Source organism: Aphis gossypii, chromosome 2 (genome assembly GCF_020184175.1).
Source record: "Aphis gossypii isolate Hap1 chromosome 2, ASM2018417v2, whole genome shotgun sequence".
NCBI lineage: Eukaryota > Metazoa > Arthropoda > Insecta > Hemiptera > Aphididae > Aphis > Aphis gossypii.
In genome coordinates, this window is record NC_065531.1 from 88,109,076 (window position 1) to 88,130,430 (window position 21,355).

At 23.4% G+C, this 21,355-nt stretch overlaps 2 protein-coding genes across 6 annotated transcripts; one reads left to right on the forward strand and one right to left on the reverse strand.

Moving 5' to 3' along the window:
• Positions 1–31: 31 nt before the first annotated feature.
• LOC114122818 (uncharacterized) lies at positions 32–19,657 on the reverse strand. 5 transcript variants are annotated; one of them, XM_050200456.1, is made up of 11 exons: positions 19,534–19,657; positions 15,523–15,623; positions 7,142–7,500; positions 6,817–7,032; positions 6,451–6,730; positions 6,181–6,368; positions 5,961–6,097; positions 5,302–5,666; positions 5,076–5,231; positions 3,420–3,470; positions 32–1,241 (listed from the first exon to the last, which is right to left on the reverse strand). In XM_050200456.1, the coding sequence occupies exons 2-11, from the start codon at positions 15,587–15,589 to the stop codon at positions 1,174–1,176; spliced, it is 1,887 nt and encodes a 628-aa protein (XP_050056413.1). In that variant the 5' UTR covers positions 15,590–15,623; positions 19,534–19,657; the 3' UTR covers positions 32–1,173. The 5 variants fall into 5 exon arrangements, with proteins under 5 accessions (XP_050056413.1, XP_050056412.1, XP_027841392.1 ...); XM_050200455.1 differs by lacking the exon at positions 19,534–19,657 and adding an exon at positions 15,706–16,132; XM_027985591.2 differs by lacking the exons at positions 3,420–3,470; positions 19,534–19,657 and adding an exon at positions 15,706–16,127.
• On the forward strand, positions 9,596–11,023 carry LOC114122841 (mRNA turnover protein 4 homolog). The gene is made up of 5 exons (XM_027985618.2): positions 9,596–9,761; positions 10,057–10,219; positions 10,290–10,439; positions 10,517–10,748; positions 10,817–11,023. The coding sequence occupies exons 1-5, from the start codon at positions 9,734–9,736 to the stop codon at positions 10,907–10,909; spliced, it is 666 nt and encodes a 221-aa protein (XP_027841419.1). The 5' UTR covers positions 9,596–9,733; the 3' UTR covers positions 10,910–11,023.
• Positions 19,658–21,355: the final 1,698 nt, after the last annotated feature.

Genomic DNA, 21,355 nt, shown 5'->3' on the forward strand with positions numbered 1-21,355 from the left:
CATTATACTAGGTATAAAACTATAAACACAATATATTCAATGTATTTTTATTATTTTTTTTTTTTATAAAAAAACAAAAAGTAATAATGTAACTAATACTAGAGAACAAAATATAATATTTTAAATAAAATAGTTTTTGATATTGATGATTAATATAAATTGTGAAGAATCTTTGAATTACACCATATCACCAAGAATATATTATTAATAACTTTAATACTAGTTACGACTTAAATTAATCAGAGGTAATAATTAATTAAAAATAAATACATATTAATAATGTTTGTCTTATTTAAATATCCCTGTAAATATGTTGTGCTTCAAGCGAATTACAAAATTTATCTATAGCACCATATTAAACCAAAACTTTAACAATCAATGAATTAAAACATAAGTATAATATTTTACACAAAAATAATATAAGTACAAAAAACCAAAGTTACATCTTACACTGATACTATTGGGTAAAAACTGAATATTAAAAATAAAAGTTTTATCGTTTTATAAATGAAAAATCATAAAAATATAAAAAGAATAAAGTAAATATTGAATTCTAGGAAATTTTAAAATTTTGTGTATAAACTTTAATGTAGGTAACTAACAAGTCATTTAACTATTTAAGTGTAATATGATTTATATAATGATAATAAAATAAAATAAAGTAACATAATGATACAAAGAAAGCAATGTAATCATTAATTTTAAATTTTAATTGGCTGATACATAATTTCAGAGTTAAATTGATAAAAATTAATTAAATAATTTAAATAATAATAAGAAATTAAGTATTAATAAATAATTATACATATACCATAGTACCAATTTTTGTAGGTTAAGTATTTTTTGGTTCAGTAGAATTTTTTAAAATAACAATTTATAATTAGAAATAATTTACAAAAATTATAATAAAATTTAAAATTGTAAACATTCTTTGAAAAAGTATTTTAAATAACTCCTAACCAATACTATGCTCATTGCTCGATTTATATCATTAGCCATTTATGTTTTTTATACTAAAAATGTCATTTATTTCAATATTCACCTACTCCATTAATAATAGTTTAAAAGCAAAATGTTATATTATACTAGGAATAAGTGACTGTAAATTAAGTATTTCCTTCTTTAGTTTAAAATAAGATAGAACAATAAAGTAGGAACATTAAAAAAATAAATTTAGTTATCAATTAACATATGAATAGCTTCATTTGGACTGGCATATTCAGTTGATCCACTAATAAAACCTGAAAAAATACACACAATTCATAACTGTTCAATTAAAATAGTTAATCAACTTGGTAATAGTAATAAGTAGAATAATCAAATATGTATAATAATCTTAATTATGATTTATAATATAAGAGTTGGGAAAAATAAAACAAAATAGTTATACATATTTAAATATTTTACAAGATAAGTATCTACTATCTAGCTCAATTTTAGTGACTTTTTATATTATAATATTTGATATGGTAAAACATATACATTTTTTGTTACTTTTAAAAATTAATATTTTCAGAATTATTTTCTAAATAGTCAAATATTTTTTTTTAATATATAATGTAAATAAGTTTCTGTAATTAATATCATTTAAAAATAATAATTTATAATAATATAGACAAGTAGGTTTGCCAATGTATTTTTAATAGTTTAATACAATCATAAGAACAACTTATGTGGGATCTTGTATTTAACTTTCAAGAATTTTGACTAAATGAATAATTTTTAATTGCCATTTATAGAATAAAAAACTCTATAATTTAAAAATAACATCCCTCATTTAAATTATTTTTCAATGGGAAAATCAAACAATAATTAATTTTTAAATTATATTAAAAAAAATATTTTTTTCCAATGCATCAATGCTATTGTAACACTTAAACAAAACTTAAGTTAACAAATACAAATTCAAATAATTTAGTATAGGTATAGGTACTATGAATACCTATTTGACAAAACTATAATATTAACAGTGATGGAAAAAAAATCAAATGAAAATAACATGTTACTTTAATTTTAACACATATTATAATTTTGTTAGAATTTTTTTCTAAGTAAAATAATGTAATAATATTATTTTTGACAAGTAATTCCTAAAATTTAAGGAATGAAAAAATAATACAACTATAAATAAATATAATGGGTGAATATTATTTTAAATTTTTACTTGCAATATTATTATTATTTTTCTTTTTTTTTGGCAATATTTAATAAAAGTTATACTTGAACTAAGTTGGATATATATGTATATATCCACCGTGACTTAAACTGTAAATTATCATTTCTACTAATAATGAAAGTGGATTAATATGAAAAAATGAAAATCACGTAACAATAACAATTTTCAATGTTTGTTATTATTTAAAAAGCATAAGTGGTAGATACTTGAAAATTTCACTAGTTATTTAGATTGGCATTTTCTTTACACGATTTAATTTTTTTTAAATATTTTGCTTATTTTAAGGCTGTTTATAAGCATTTTAAATATTCAGTTTTTTTTTATAAATGTCAATAAAATATTTTTTGCGATATCGAAATACTTGAAAATTTAATACATAGTTTCTCATGAGTTAGTCTTATAGTGATTTAAACTTTATAAGAATACATAGTGACAATTATTTTTTATTAGCTTTTGAAGTTCAATTATTGACAATATTTGTTAAAATTGTAAATATTGCAAATTATTTTGTAGTTTAAAATTTATAAACAATTTTGTAAAGTAGCTAAGAATTGAAAATTTAATATAAGACTTTCCATACGTTTGACTTACAATAATTATAAAAGAAGTTGAGCGTTGGTCAATTAAAATAATTTTTTCTAAGTTTGAATTTTTTTTTATGAAATTAAATATTCACAATTATATAATTTTAGAATAATGTTACAGTGAAAAATAACTAGTTGTAGAAACTTGAAACATAGACTATAAAAAAATAGTTACTTAAATTGAAAGTTTTTTTACATGATTTAATTTTAGAATATACAAGTCATTAAAACATAAGCCATATTTTTCACTACCCCTCAGTGGAAAATATATCCTAGGCCCTAGGGTGACAAATAATCTCCATTCAGAATCATTTAGTATACAATGATAGGTACTTATCATTGCATTCAAATTTAACATATCTATTATAGTGACCTACTCTATGTCTGTGGTCCCCTCAATACCTAATCTACAGCAGAGTATTACCTACTTGACCACCCTTTTTTTTTTTTTTTTTTTTTTTTTTTTTGGAACAAGTAACAAATTTACTTTTTTATTAACAATTTAAATTATTTAATCACCTTTTTAAACTAGCCAACACTGAATATTTAAAACTATAGCATTCAATATTACAATACAGTCAATGACAAAAAAATGAAGTAATATAAATACACAACACAAATCATAAATTCAACTTAATTAAATAAACCCTGCTAGGTACCTGTTTCTTTAAAATGGGATATGTTGTTTTGAACTTCATCAAAATTGTGACCTAATAAATAATAATATAATTGTTGAATGTAAATGTAAATAGTTGGCTATATTTTTTAAACTAATTACTATTAAATTTAGATATAGGTTTAAACAGTATTTTGTACACTTAAATAATAAATATCAATACAGAGAGTTAAAAATTAAAGGTAATACTAAATATTATTAAGAAATATAAAGCCATTTTTTTTTATAAAGTAGGTACCTAATACATATTTTGGGAAAATTTCAAACTTTTTTACCTTATAATGTGCACACAAAATTTTACTTTTTAAACTAACCTTCAAATAGCGACCTAATAAATAATAATGTAATTGTTGCATGTAATTGTAAATGGTTTGCTATATTTTTTAACCTGTACAATTTAATTTGCAAATTATTGAGAATTAATTTAAGATTGAAGTTATAACATATATTATTATCAATATTTGTTTTTTCATTAAAAATAAAATAATTAGTATTTAAATTAATATTTTAATTAAATAAATCTAAATAACAAAGATCTAACTTACAAAAATTATTTTTTAGTTTAATTTAGTGTATATTTGTAAAAGCCAAACAATTTAAGTAATAAGAAGGCAAGGTTTTATTCAAAACAAATAACTCACAATCTCACAAATAATTCATTAGTTTAAATAAATATATACCTAATTGGTAACAAGCAATTTTTAGTATAATATATAAAATTTCAGTTAAAAATGTGTATTTATGATGGAATTGTGTTTTATTTGTTTTGATATAAGAGAATAAATGTTGAAAAAAAAATAAGCAAATACATTAAATACTAGTATAATGCAGATTATGTAACACCGAGTAAAAACTTGAAATTTTAAATAGATTACAAAATTAACATCCATCCTAATATGCAATCAAAACAGTATTGTTTATACAAAAATGTATAAAACAATTAACATCAAATGAACTTCTGGTCCAAAGAGTTTGATTTTTTTTTTTAATTACAATAATTACACTCTTAATTTATACTCAAAAAAAAACCCTAACATAAAATTACTTTTAATTTGTAATGCACTGTACATAACTTATACCTATTAGGGGAACTTATCTGTTATCTCAACAGACAACAACCAATCATGCTTTTATTTAATACACAATAACAATATTATGCATTTAATATTTATATTACTTGTATATAATTCAAAATATCAAACATAAAATCATCATACAAACTATCATAACAATTAAGGCAGAGGTAAAAAGTTATAAATAAAATATCTCAAGTTATCTAAAATTACGTTATAGAAGTCCAATTTTTAGTAATATTTATCAACAAAATATCTTATTAATCGCCATCAACATTGTATCTCATAATTAACCTCTGCTAGATAGACCTCTAAAATATGGAGTATGATTTCCAGATACATTTTTTTCTCTATTAAGTAGAACTAAAAACATTTGAAGTGTTGAGTATAGGCTTAACTGGATTTACAAAATTATATGTATGATTAACTATATTGTATATATATCTACGTATCTACCTCTAGTTAGTTCATCTAAATCAAAACTAAGCTAACAGAATGTTGAGGCATTGAACAGTAGTCGAAATAACGGATAAGTACCATAATAGCTTAAATTAAAATTTACTTACTAGGAAAACTTAATTTTTTATTTGATTTCAAAACTTTTTGGCATAACAAATGAATAGCACACATTAATGCAGAACCATATGCAAATAATCTGAACGTTTGAGCTCCACCATATTTGTCATATAAGCAACCACCTATTAGACTACCCAAAGACACACCTATGATAAGAAATTGTACAATATTAATTATTCTATATCTATACATTTAATAATAGATTAAAATATTTACCTATGCCCTCAAAAACTCCACCAACAAGTCCTATCATAGTACTTTCACTACCAGGTAGTGCTAGTATACTTGCATATGACATAAGTACAGCATATGCTAACCCAAAAGTAATTCCATTAGTTAACTCAATAACAAGTACCCAAATTGGGTTTGTAAGAATTGAATAAGCAAAAAATCTAAATGCAAAAACTCCCAAAACGAGAGACATGCAATTTAAGTGTCCTAAACGTTTCATAATCCAGCCTGACCAGAAAAAAAATGGCACTTCACCACCAAAACATTGAACTCCTGAAATTAAACCTTGTAGCGTTTTAATCCAATGTTGAGTATTACACTCATTCATAGAAGCTACATCTTCAATATACCTAAAATAAGTGAAAATAGGATATTAAACTATAAAAATATATAATGTTGTTCATACAAATTGATAACTAAATAATAATTACAAAGATTTTATACCAAAATTCCCAAGCATTAAAACAACATTTTCTATTTCATGAATTAGGTAGGCAAAAATGTAGTTATTTTATGAATTAAATAATATTAAATCCTATAAAATTAAGTTAAGTTAGCTTTAACTATTACCTAATAAAAAATACTTAATTTAGGTTATTATATACTGCTATAATAATTTGTTATTGCTATGATTAATTACTTACCAAAAAAGATATTGCCAAATCATTCCAGTGCAAATACCTACTACTATTGCCCAAGAAAGAAATCCTAGAACCTTAATTTCTGTTAACAGTTTTCCAAAATCTTTAAATATATTAGTTGATATTTTTGTTTCTGTCACCTTTTATATAAAATTTTTAATAAAATATATTATATATTATATCAATTGTTATAGTTTTTAAATTTGGTCAAAAAAATAATTACCCCAAGTTTTGATGCAACAAAAAAATTGCAAAGTAGTACCAGTAGACATAAAAAGTATATTGGTAAATAGTTTTTATTTACATCACTGGAACTAAAAATATCTAAAAGCCATCCAGCAAATATTGAAAAAATTCCCCATCCAATAGCACCCCAACATCTTTGTTTGCCATAAAGGTTAGGTTTGTTACCTATTATTAAATACATATACATAGGTACATTAAAATTTGAAATTGTAGATATTATATAAAATATATTTATTTAAATCCTTACCAAGTAAATCAAAACAAATAGAATCACCAAGACTATAAATAACTGCTTGACCTACCCAAAAAAGACTAATTAACAGAAAAAATATCCAGAATTGATTTAATTCCAAGACACTGCCTTTAAACTTTTGGGGAGTTATTAAATCCATAATGACTTCACTAGAACATTGTACTTGGCATTGTGATCTTAAACTAGTATTACAAACAGGTGTATGGTTCACTATTTCAGAATCATTAAAAAAGAAACTTGCAGATTTTATTCGAAAGTAAAAACAATTATGAACCTATAATTTATAAAATTATTAAATGTTATTATTTAACTCACAAAATCAAAATATATGTTAATAACAATACAAAATTATATACTTACATTAACAGAATGCATCATTTCTATCAACACAAATAAGTAAACATGATCATCATTAAAATACTTTTTATTTGATTTTGTTCTAATTATTTGGGAATTTTTTGGTTCATAATAATCTATGGTTTTTACACTAGATGAATTTGAAAATAAGCAATAGTCATTAAATCCCCAATTTGAACACATTTCATTCCGAAAATGTATACTGTTATCACATTTTAACTAAAATCAAATAGATATTCAATACAATAATTAATAAAATAGTGAATAACAACAAATTAAATCTAGAAATAAAAATGGATCTAATTAAAATATAAACATCAATATTTACCTCACATCCAAATTGATCGCCAACATTTTCCTTAACTCGTTTTATAGAACACTTTGACAAAGGTACATTATTCTCAGGACAAACATTTAAATATGTGACATCGTGACAATTAAATTCCACTGTAGTGTTAAAAGGTAGTTCAGGAACAAACATAAGTGAAAATGCTGTTAGGCCAGATAACAATATGAATGTTAAGAAGATTAATTTTTTAACTCGGAATTGATCCACAATTGCACCAACTATAGGCTTTATTATTAAACTTAAAATTGGTAATATACTATAGATAGTACCAACTACAATTGTTGAATACCCCAATTGTTTTGCAATTGTTGGTAAAAAAGTTGTCATTGGTGCAACACCTAAAAAAAAAAGTAATAAAAAAAATAATAATGAATTAAAAATGTGAAAAAATTAATTTAATTAATTGATTTGGCAAAATAGATATAAAAGGATATGGAAAAAAATATGCAGTTTAACACCCATTCTCAGTCCTCATTATTTTCTTTCAAAATATATTTCAAGATATTGAACCTAACAATGTTTTAAAAATTTCTCAGTGATTTTCACATTGGAAGTCTTATTTCTTGTATAGTACTGAATTTTATTTTTTAAATTATTATTTTTATTTAATAAATACCTAGATACAACTATCGAAGGAGAGGGAAAAAATAAAAATAAACTCATTATTAAAGAGCCTACAGTAATTTTTAACTATCAATTAATATAACATTTTAAAAGAATATAATGAAATATAATATAATATACATAATAAAAAAGTAAGACAAGATAGTTCAAATATTAAAATTGTTTTATTGTATTCAAAATGAGTTTACTGAGAACTTTACTAAGCTACCACTTTTTTTTAAAAAAAATGTTGGTATAATTTCCAATAAAAAAATTGAATCTTACTAATAATATAATGTATATATATATAATACTTTCTGATTAATTCCTTTAAACAAATATCAAAAAAATACTAATTGCTATTTATTAGAATTTAGAACTTATGCCATATATTTTTGAAAATATTTTTCTAACATACTTTCCAGTTAAAATAAAATAATTTTTTTTAAAAATTATATATTTATCATTATAATTTTTTAAGCTTATACCTACTTTTGTAAATATTGGGGGAAATGATACCAGATACCTGTCGACATTTTGTCTATTACTCTGATTATTTCAATTTGAAATAAGTACTTATAACACAAAAATTACTTATCCAAAGATTTTTATGTATTAAATGGTACTCCAAAATCTATTAAACTTCAAAACATGAAATTAAAAACTTAATGAATATTGTTATTCAAAAATGTAAAACCATAGAAAAGAGATTAAAACTATACAATGTATTTTTTTATATTTGATTTAAAATTATGTAAAAAAAAAAAATAAATATATTTTCAAAAACATTAATAAATTTTGAATTTGAAATAATGAGTATTGTTTATCTATGTAATAAAAAATTAATAGTGATACACATTACACATAAATCATTATATATTAATATATAGCAGTGACGTATTTACCGGGGAGGGGCTTCGAGTTCAACCCCTCCCCCCCCCCAAGAATAAAAAAAGTTATTTAATGTTAAATAAATATCTTAATATCGGTTTTTTAATAATTTAACGATGGAGAGAGACATGGACGCTAAACTGTCTATATTACTATCTAAGACAGGTTGGTTGGGATATTTTGGTGTAAAGTATCTTAATTGCAATTTGTGTTACCCAGATAGGGTTTTTAAAATTTAAACCCCCCTTCCCTCCCAAGAAATAATTGAAAATACTCCACTGATATATAGTATATACTATATAGGTACTAGAGAGCCTATATAGGCTTTCTACTATATACTAAATGAAACCTAGAGGCTATAGGCCAGAAGAATGTCTGTATAGTGTATTATTATTATATATTAGAATAGTATCAATAATTCATAATTCAAATAAATTTTTTTTTTTTTATTTAATTTTAGTTATAGTAATTTTATTTCCTCTCAACGCACATCAAACTTAACGTGTTTATTACTGTTTTCTCCCTAAATTACCTTCAATGTAGGAATTTCTAATGTGAAACTTTTACTCATTGTTTTTTTTTCTCACCGCCTCTTTTTAATTATTTCATTCATATTTAATCGTACCATTCTTGTATAGATTGTAAATTAAAATTTTCATAAATAAACGACATTTATTAAATAAAAAATTTAAAAAGTTATTTTACTTCCCATCGAAATTTCAAATAAACGATACAATTCCAAAGATGTTTCATATACTATACACAACAATCACAGCAAGCTATGGTATCTACATTGAACCATAGAGTACTGAGTAACTCTATGCATTGACCACTATATGATAACCACGTTCGTTAGTTATCATATAGTTCCATGGTATCTACAACCATAGATAATAATCTATGTCTACAACTGCCATGATATCATGGTTTTATCAGACCACATGGACAAGGATAATAATTTAAGGTTATCATAATTCATAATATTAAATTTTCATTCTTAACAAAAACAATACTTTTTAAATATACTAGTACTTTGAAAGTTCAAAATATCAGTTGAGTTATAAAACAACGACAAAAATGCCCAAGTCAAAGAGAGATAAAAAAAGTAAGTTATTCTGTTATATTAAGCGTTATTTTGGATTCATAGAACAGTTGAACTATCCAAATTATAATATTAGTTGCATACATTTCTCTTAGTTTGATACAGTAAACATAATATATTCAAAATGAAAAACAATAATTTGTGAATTTCATGAATTGTATTTTAAAATATATAAATTATTTTTTTTTATCAACATATTTATGGAATAATAATATAATAATTGAGATTATCTTAAAGTGTTGTGTTATTAAATACTGATAAATATGTATTTATTTAAATGTTTTGTGTTTTACAATAGTTTCATTAACCAAGACTACCAAATTGGGTTCTAAATTGAAACAATCTGTTATGGAAAATCTCCGGGAAGCTGTTAACAAATATGAACACATATTTGTATTCCATACTGATAATATGCGTAATGGTAAATTAAAAGATGTGCGAAATGAATGGAAAGATAGCAGGTACCTAATTTCTATCTAAATTATACTAAAATGTTTTTAACTTATAATTTTTTTGTATTAAATACTTTAGGTTCTTTTTTGGGAAGAATAAAGTGATGTCATATGCTCTTGGAAAATCAGCTCAAGAAGAAATTCAAACTAATTTACACAAATTAGCTCTTAAAATTGAAGGGCAATGTGGATTATTATTTACAAACAGACCCGTTGATAAAGTTATAGAGTAAGATACCTATTCTATTTTATTATTGGTAATTATATCTATTAGTTTTTTATGTTTGATGTACATCTAATGTTAAGGTGGTTTGATAACTACTCAGAGCCAGAATTTCCCAGGGCTGGTATTAGAGCTGCATACACTGTGACATTAGATGAAGGCCCTTTACCAGACACGTTTATCCATTCAATGGAACCTTCATTAAGACAACTTGGTTTACCAACAAGTTTACAACGCGGTGTTATTCAAGTTCTAAAAAGTCATACAATATGTAAAGAAGGAAGCATTATCACACCCGAGCAGTCTAGACTACTTGTAAATAACTCACATTAAAATTTATAAATATCAAACAAATCATTTATCAACTAATATTTTACTTTTAGAAACTTTTTGGACACAAAATGGCACAATTCAAAATAGTATTAAGGTATGTTTGGTCTAAAGATGGACAATTTCGACCTTTACTTGATGAGTAATATTTTATTACAAACAGAAAAAACATCATAAATTAATTTAATTTACAAGATCATGAAAAAAATGTACTTGATAAATTTCAAATATACTCAATTGTTTTAAGAATTAAATAATAATTTTTGTTTTAATTTTCCATATTTTGAATTTAATAGAAATCAAAATATCTGTTATTTACTTCCATACATTAGTGTTAAATGTATAATACTTATTTATAAAAGTAACTGGTATATATAAAAACATAAACAGCTATTAAGTATAAATTAAACTCATTAATTAACATTGATATTTTTCAAAAGTAAATTAACCACTAATATGTATTATGTAGCATACATAATGCATAACAAAACTTGGATGATTGTTAATATTCAATTAACATAATTTGATTAGTATGTAATAGAAATTACACATAGACTCAGTAAACGCGTATTTATTTTTTAATTAACAAAAATATGCTCCTTTCAGTAGATAACTGTTCTGCTGTACAGTACATGTCAAGTATTTCCCATAGAATAGGTCATTACTTATTGTTATGGATGTATTACATTTGAATTCAATGATAAATCATATACTCATGTACAATAAAAAACAATTCTCAGCTAAGATGATCACTCCACTCAAAATTTAAATTATACATCAGAATGTTAAATGTGTTCTGTCGGCCATATAATTAAAAGACTTAAATAAATAATATCTGTTAAGTATTAATTCAACTTGATGTGTATCATTTAAGTATATTTTAGTGGAAACACTTTATTCATTAGTCCATTACTTGATCCACAATAATTACAATTACTAAATTCTTTTAAGCATTTTGAGAATATCTGATTTTAATTGTTAAGGGTCCTTGTGATTCAACAATTTTTAAAGTTTAGATTACCTACTTAAAATTGTAGTATTGTTTTATTAAAAACTGAAAAAATGTTAATATTTCAAATTTAAATTAAATATAACAATAATAAATATTCCAACTCAAACATTTTTGGCATACATTCTTTAGTTTTGTTTTATTCTATTTTAATCAAATATCATCCACATAAATATTCCCCTATCTTACATAGACACTTTATGGGCATATTTATTAGTGGTTCTATTGATGCGCCTGAACTTCTAACAGAAATAAATATATGTAAATTAAATTTAAAAAAAAAGTTGAATTATTTTCTTTTAGATTTTGTGTATAATTTAATATTAATTTCAAAATTTTAAGGTATTGGTCAACATTATAATATTACAATATTAAATGTAAAAACATTACTATGCAACTAAACATTTGATTTATAAATTAATAACTTCACAGACTATTTCCGATATATGTATACATCACTATCATTTTAATATAGTAACCATTCTGTGATTCTGTGTTTTATATGATTATACTCGTATAATTAAAATAAAATTAAATAAATAATATAATAATAGTGATGTATTTGTTTGAAGAAACTATTACTTATCATGAAACCCTTTTTAAGGAAGTCATACCCACAAACGTTTCAATCATACAAATTGTCCATACATTTGTATAGCAAATTTGTGTTCTGTTATTTTAAATTTTATAGTAACCTAATAAAAGAGTGAATTGATCTATTATCAAACTAAAAGGTAAGACTATCTGTGTTTACCCATAAGTTTTCATAATATTTTAGATTTTAATCAAGTTGTGACTTAGTGAGTATGTAAAATATAACAGTTTAAAAATTTTTATAACTTGCTTTAACATTAAAATATCAATAAATGTTTAAGATTATGATATTATTTTTAAGTTACATTTGTATGCACAATGATTTTTATAATAGTTAACATTCATAATTTTTTAAAGTAATTATGATTTAGTGTAGTAAATATATTTATTTTTTTTTTACATAATTTTAAGTTACTATAAAATATTTTTTTTTGATAGGTTATACTTAAAAAAAGTATTATTGTCATCATTTTTTAAAATTTTTATTTCATATACTTAGCAGAATATTTTTATAAAATTTTGATGCATGTATAATAATTAAATTTTTAAACAAGTACTGAATAAGTTATGAGTTGTTACTTATTATAATATATATTTGAAGTTTATATGATCGGTAAAATGGAGGAATAACCTTGCAAAATACTTTTCTGTTACTCCTCTCATATAAACTTTAGATATCTACTTATAACTAGGGTTTGAAACCTTTTGCACTTGCATATTTTTTTTGTAAAGTATGTTAAACATTTTTTTTCTAAAATAGTTGATCTTGATGTAAATATTATGATTATTTATATCTATCAGTAATTGAAGGTCTTGTTATCAACATATGACTATTGCTATTTATTTTATTTGAAAATTTTAAATTAGAAACATCTTAACATAATCATTACACTATATCAGAGGTGGGCAACTGGCAGCTCGCGAGCATTTTTACTGGCCCACCCTACATTTCTAAATTGCATCATACAATTTTAAAGTTTATAATATATACTCTATATTCTATAATCTATATATATGTACAGTCTATCTTATCGATATAATAACTGTTATCTGGTATTGAACATTGTTAAATGTCTTAATGTCATAATATAGTATATATACACATATGTATACATATAGCTTTTATCCATAGCTATTTGCAGTGGCATAGTTATGGTTTTGTTCTGGGGGGGGGATATACAATTTATTGGTTAAACATAAAGTGGGGGGCTCCAATAAGTCAATGATTTAAACATTAAAAAAAAGGCTCTGGGGGGGGATCTATCCCCATATCCCCCCCCATAACTACGCCACTGGGCCTATTTGTATTGTGCTGCCATTAAATTTATTATTTTCGTGTTTTTGTAGTTCTTAATAATGTGATGTCATGTCCGCAAAAAAGCGTAAAATTGATGATGAAAATAAAAATGTTGACACCTCATGGGATTATTATTAACAAAATAAATGCTAATTAAAATTGATTATTAACATCAATTCTGTATTCAAATGAAAAAAAAAAACTTATACAAATGTTGTGTACTTAGATTATTTTTAATAATATATATTTTATTTTTTAACAAGTCTGAAGCTTATAAACTTATAAAAAATTAACAGCTTATTAAAACCCTGTTTTTTTTTTAAAAAACATCAACATTCTCAGAAACATATTTTACTTCAGAATAAAAATGATTCATAACAAACAAGTTATGTAATGGCTTCAAATTAGGTAAAAAAAACTTTTTGAGAAAGAAAAAATGTATGTTTAAAATAATCACCCTATATATTCTTAAAAAATTAACAGTTATTAATATCACATTGCACTTTGGCCTATCCATTTTTTGCATACTTATTATTTAAATAGAAAAAATAATATTCAAAGATTTTATTATTTTGTAAAAAATTGTATACTCTAAAATATTTTAGAAATCAATTTCTTTAAATATTATCTAAAATTATACATTTTTGGAAGACATACAAATTAATTTTATTTTTATGCTCAAAGATAGATTTATCTTAGTCTCCCAAAACAGTATTAATGGTCTAGTATTCTCTGAGTCCTTGGTGGAAAAAAATCCATCAAAATTCACTATAAATTAATACAAAAATTACTTAATGCTAATAGTTAATATTATGTAAAAATAAGGCATTTCGGCTGTGAATAAATTAATAATAATATAGTAAATACATTTATCATTAATATTTTTAAGAAAAAAATATATTTCCTTCTATATTACATACTTACAAACTGAAAAAAAAATAGAAACTAAACATGTACCAATTTAGTTTAAAAATAATTCATCATTTTGTAGATGAATTACCAATCAAAAATTGAAATAATATTTAATAAAATTAAGATTAACTGAACACAATAGGTACGACATATTATATAAATATAACTATTGTACATCAAAGAAAATAAATACTAACAAAATCCTATAGCATTATAATGAAAATTTTAATTTATCGACTGTAACATTTAATAATTTAAAATGAAGTAGGTAGGTACATGTTTAAAAAAAAATTTTAGGCTTATAACTACTGAATGAATTCTTGTGTATGTTATCAATTATATTTCTAAAAGTTCTTGGCTCTATACATAATTAATTATACATAAAATAATATAAATTTTTTAATAATCTGTTTAACTTAAGAAATGTACTTAGTAGTCAAATTGTATGTAACGATATGGCTCCAATATGCAACAGGCCTACAGATGGCTGATTTAGCAAAATATTTTTTGTATTAACAACTCAAACTGTAAAATAATATATTTTTTCTTTTATTCTATTGAGTTTTTAAAAGTTTTGTTAAAATTCTGATTTTTTTATTTTTTATAGATTATTTCAATTGTTTTTTGTTTTGTTTGTTTACATTTTGAAATGTATTTTAAATAGTTAATTTTTAAATAAATTCCATTTGTATATTTTCGTAAATATTATAAATGGTAACTATTATTGAATACCAATATTAGATTTCCCTTTTAATTAACTATTTTAATTATACTACACCTTACTAAATAATTATGTTATTGTACTACCAAATTTTAATCATACAAATTAGGTTATTAGGTCAGGTTATAAAACAGAAGATTTTCAATGATTAACTATACAATAATAATGCATGTTTTGATTTTAACAATATTTTTAAGATTATTTAATATAAAGCATTAGCACTTACCTCCCATAAACAGAAAATAGTGCACTTTCATTGGTAACATTTTTACATCTACTTGTATTAACGGCATCTTGTAATAATTATTCTTTTCACTGAATCAATAACTAAAAATACAACATAAATATCATCAATAATAATTTTTATATATTTGATAAATTATTATTCACAGAATTATAAATATTATACCTTTTATATAAAGTTTCTTTAGGCTAATAATATATAATTAGTTATAATATTCACCAATAATATGCGAAACTAAAATATCAAAGAAATATAAAACTCATATTGTTAAGTAATTAATTGCTTAACATGTAAATTTGTTTTTTAATCATATAATATGGTTTCATTATTCTATAATTGTTAAACCTAGTTATGTTGTTTTAATTTTTAAAATAGTTTGAAATTTACATAAAAAATTATAAACTAAATATTTAACAATAACAGTTTAACTTGATTCAGATTATAAGTTATGTTTTAAAAACGATTTAAAACATGAGTGAAAAGTAATTAAAAATAATTACTAGTGCATCGATGAAAAACAATTAACACTAATTATTAAAATTAAAATATTAATCTACAACACAGCGACAGATTGTCTGCTTTGTACTACACGATTTTTTATAGTGAATGGTGATAACTGATAACTGATATAAATAATCGATTTGATAAAAAAAAAATAGATACCACCATCGAGATAGATAAGATATACATGCAAGGTGGATATTATATATCTATATAATATTATACAGGGTGTATCTTATGTCGTTGTACGCGGGTTTTTTTAACGATTATGGATCGACAACTTGGAATTTTAAAAAAAAGAAAAAATACGTGTTTCTTTATTTTAAACGGCCAATTTTTTTATAACAATTTTAAAATTTTTAAGCAAGCAGTTGTACCAACATCAAAATCAACATTTTTTTTTCAAATGGTAACAAATATATTTTTTGATCGATACTTATAGAGCTTTTTTTAAAAAAAAAATTGATGTTAAAATCATACATTTTGGTTCACTGGTTTATTTATTACGGGCATCCTAAACTTTAATAAATTGATTTAAATGGATTGTATTTCTAGAGATATGAATAATTTTTTTTTAAACTTTCTTTTAATAAAATTCTACACTTTTTTATAAACTTAATCAAAATCTTATCATACACGTGTAAAAACAAAATAGAAGTAGAAGTATTTTTCTGGGATGATTGCCTACAAAACTGTTGAACATATTTTAACATACAATTATAAAATAAGTGAGTACATACATACTTGCTATTATTGTATGATCCTCATAACTCGATTAATTTAGATTTTTTCTAGATAGTTATTTTGTTTATTTAAAATAATCTAAGTTTGGATACTTAATTAGGCAGATAAGTATTATAATAATATTCGGTTATTATTATAATAACATTGGAAGTCTTTAATTAACACATGATACAGATACCTATATTGATAAATTAACTATTTATGTAAATAATTATGCAAGTTGTTTATTTAAAATCATGATTATTTAAAGATTCTAGTTATATCTAACTTTATTTTTATTATTTGCAAATGTACAAATATATTTATTACAAATCAGTTTAAGTTTTTACTCGATCAAGACGTTTTTATAGAGAAGTTTAGTTCAATAAACACTTTATTGTGCGAGTTATAATGCATTCGATTGAGGAGCGTGTGGAAATAATTTTTTTGTATGGTTCTACCAAATGTCTTGCCGAAACTGCTAGACAATTTAATGTTTTACATCCAGGTAAAAATTAGACACATTTAATTATTTAAAATACGTAATTAATTCGTCTACAAAAATGTATGTAATAGTAATAGTTTTAAAATTAATAAATTTATTTTTTTCAAATAGAAAATAATGTTCAAAAATCATATGTCAAACATCTTGTTGACAAGTTTCGAGAAACTGGAAGTGTTAATGATAAAAAAAAACCAGGACGAATCGCAGAAGTAGTTCAAAACGAAAATACGAAAATAACGGTTTTAGGTATGGTTGCTAATGACCCTACGCAGTCATTAAAAACCTTATCGGAAAATTTGGGAATTTCAAGGCAAAGTGTTTGGCGTATATTAAAAAACCATAAGTATAAACCATTCAAAATGAGTATTGTTCAGGAATTAGGAGAAGGTGACGAAGACAGACGCTTAGAATTTTGTGAGACTATTTTGGAAAAAATAAATGCTAATGCAGATTTAATAAAGCACATCGTATTTAGCGACGAATCGTCATTTTCCCTTTCTGGGGAAGTTAATACACAAAACTGCCGTTATTGGTCCGATAGTAATCCACATGTCTTGAGACATGGACATACACAATGGCCCCAAAAAATAAATGTCTGGGCTGGTATTTTTGGTGACCATGTTATCGGGCCAATATTTTTTGAAGGTAATTAACTGGGGAAAAGTACCTTGCTATGCTTCAGAATGTCATTCAGCCATTAGTTGTTCGGGCAATAGAGGACAATGATAATCATACAGAGTTAGATGAAGAAAATGTATTTTTTCAACAAGATGGTGCACCAGCTCATTATACAATTCCAGTCAGAGAGTACTTGGATCGCGAATATCCAGGAAAGTGGATTGGACGTCGTGGACCTATTGAATGGCCCCCAAGATCACCAGATTTAACACCAATTGATTTTTTTCTTTGGGGACATTTAAAAACAGTAGTCTATAAAACTCCAAACGACAACATTGAAATGTTAAAAACAAGAATTTTTGATGAATGCCATAAATTAACACCTGCCAATTTTAAAAATATTCGTCAGGAATTCCAAGACCGATTATACTACTGTCAAGAAGTAAATGGTATGCAATTTGAACATTTAATTTAAATTTTATAGTCATTTTAATTTTTTTTTATTTTAAAATAAACCAAAAAAATGTTTAAAATATTTTTATTTAGTTCATTAGATAATGTATTTCCCAAGTTTTATGTGTCTGATAAGATCTTTGATTTAAGTTTATAAAAAGGTGTAGAATATTGCATTAAAAGAAAAATTTAAAAAAATTATTTATAGCTCTAGAAATACAATTTATTTAATAGCTTAGGGTGCCCGTAGTAAATAAACCAGTGAATCAAAATGTATGATTTTAACATCATTTTTTTTTTTAAAAAAAGCTCTATAAGTATCGATTAAAAAATATATTTGTTACCATTTGAAAAAAAAATGTTGATTTTGATGTTGGTACAACTGCTTGCTTAAAAATTTTAAAATTGTTATAAAAAAATTGGCCGTTTAAATTAAAGAAACACGTATTTTTTCTTTTTTTTAAAATTCCAAGTTGTCGATCCATAATCGTTAAAAAACCCCGCGTACAACGACATAAGATACACCCTGTATATTATATATCCACCTGACACCTTGTATACATGACATAATCTTATCTATTTCAGTGGATCACGAATTAAGATATTATTATTATTCGTGGTTTCAATGTTGAATATAAAATGAACATATCTATTTACTAGATATCTTTTAACATTATAACACTACACATAATGATTAATTTAACACTCAACACTCATTATTTCGAATATTATTATTAATATAAAAATTAATAAAAAAAAAAACAAATTTTTTAAAATAATGAGTGTTGTTTGATAAATAAATCAATATGTATAGAGTGTTATAACGTTAAAAGGTATTTGGTAAGTAGATGTGTTCATTTTATACCTATTCAACATTGAAACACATCATATCATAATAACCACTCTGCATATATTAAAAAAATATTTTAAAAAGAGTAACTGGTAAAGTAGATGTCAGTGATGTCACATAATATGACTACTATAAAATATACAATATAATATTGTTCTATGTCCACTTTCAAAATAATCTCGATTCAACAAGTGTTTAGTTTTTATGTGACGTCTTATAGTATCTTTCCGTAAGAACTTTTTGTTACAATCATGATAATCCTATAAAGATTATATTAGGTATATTAAATATTAATATAATAATATATACCATTTTAAAATCTATTAATAAATTAGGTACTTACAAAAAAATCGTTGACACCAAAATTTGTCTCTTCTAGAGTTCGTTTGGGATGAATACTTTTCTTATGAAATTTCAAATTTTCAACAGTAGCAAATTGTTTTCGACAGAGATTGCACACCTATTCATTAAAATCATGCCTAAATATATTTAGCCATGAATAAAATGATGAAAGTTTATTATTTTATAATAGTAAATAAAAGTACCTAAGGTAGTAAGGTACCAGTGGCGAATTCTTCAGGTATACTCAGCATGCACCGCATGCTTAAAAATAAAAACGTTATTAATCAAAGTACAAAAATTATTTTATAATCAATAAAATATTACATATTTAAAAAAATATATAATATATTAATTCATTTATTTCTGTTATACTTAGGTATTTGTGTTTATCTTTATTCTAACATTTAATGACAGAGCATGCAATACGAGTAGATGTGTGCGCACTGCGCAAGCTATACGACCCTTGTTATCGCTGTAAAAAAAACCAGTTAATCCGAGACCCCCTCTACTAGCAGCCGTGTATTAATCACCCGGGGCATGCTAATTCTGTTGTGCTTCGTCATTGAATTTATAAAATTTACGTGTACGAGTAAATGACAATTTTTTTAATTTTAGTTAAAAGAGTTAGTCCAGTGACTAGTTCCAATTAAAATAATTAAAGTAATATTTAAGTAAGTACTTTTGTATATAACATATATTAAATTAAAGTCTTATTTATAAATTAATACAAATTTGTGTATTATTTATTAATTATAAATTAAATAGAACTATAATACATTATGATAAATGAGCATGCCCATACATCAGTCAGCATTCGCCACTGTAAGGGTCATAGACCTATTGTAAATAGGTCTATGGTAAGGTACCTAATTTTATATGTTTATACAAATATTTACCTTATAATCTCTATTAGATTTTTTTCTTCTCAATTCGTGAGATGTTATTTATAATATTATGTGCAACTCGAATATGCTGCGCTTGGCTATATTTGTTTGTAAATATTTTTGAATATTGAGAACATTTCTAAAATATTCAACATATATAAACATAAAATAAGTTATTCTGATATCAAAAAATATATGCAATAAATAAATAGGTATAGATACTGCATTATAAATTTTATATACGTGCAAAAGAATCACGTTTACATTTATGTACCTATAGATTTTCTATATGACGTATTAAAATATCATTACGATTGAACTTTCGATTACATTCATTGCATTCCTACGAATTTAAAACAAATAAAGTTATATATTATATATACAGAAATTGTAACTCTAAAATGCTTATGAATTTATTTTCAACATTATTTTATTGATGGTGTGTCAATTGATGCCGGCTCAAATTATATTTTTTGGTAAAATTTGCATTACAATTTTTGCAAACAAAAGTCATATTTTAAATAGTTTAAAATTTAAAATAAAAAATTAGTATTAAACACCTATAATTATAATTTTAATAATTTTATGATATTATTGACGATTATACACTAACAAAAAAATACATTTTGAAATAATTTGAAGATTTTCAATGATTAACTATATACAATAATAATGCATGTTTTGATTTTAACAATGCATTCCAGATTATTTACTTTAAAGATTATTGACTTCCTCGTATACTTTTACTATTATAACAAATATTTAAAATCATTTGAGGATAAATCGTTGTCGTCAGCTGTTACGCGATTTCGTAAACATTTTAAATTCAAACGCTTATAAAAAGCATTTCATTTTGTCATCGGAAATTCGGAAACCACCACCAAAGTTTGATAATTAAAGCATTATTTCGACAAGTTATGTTGTACAACAAGACACAAA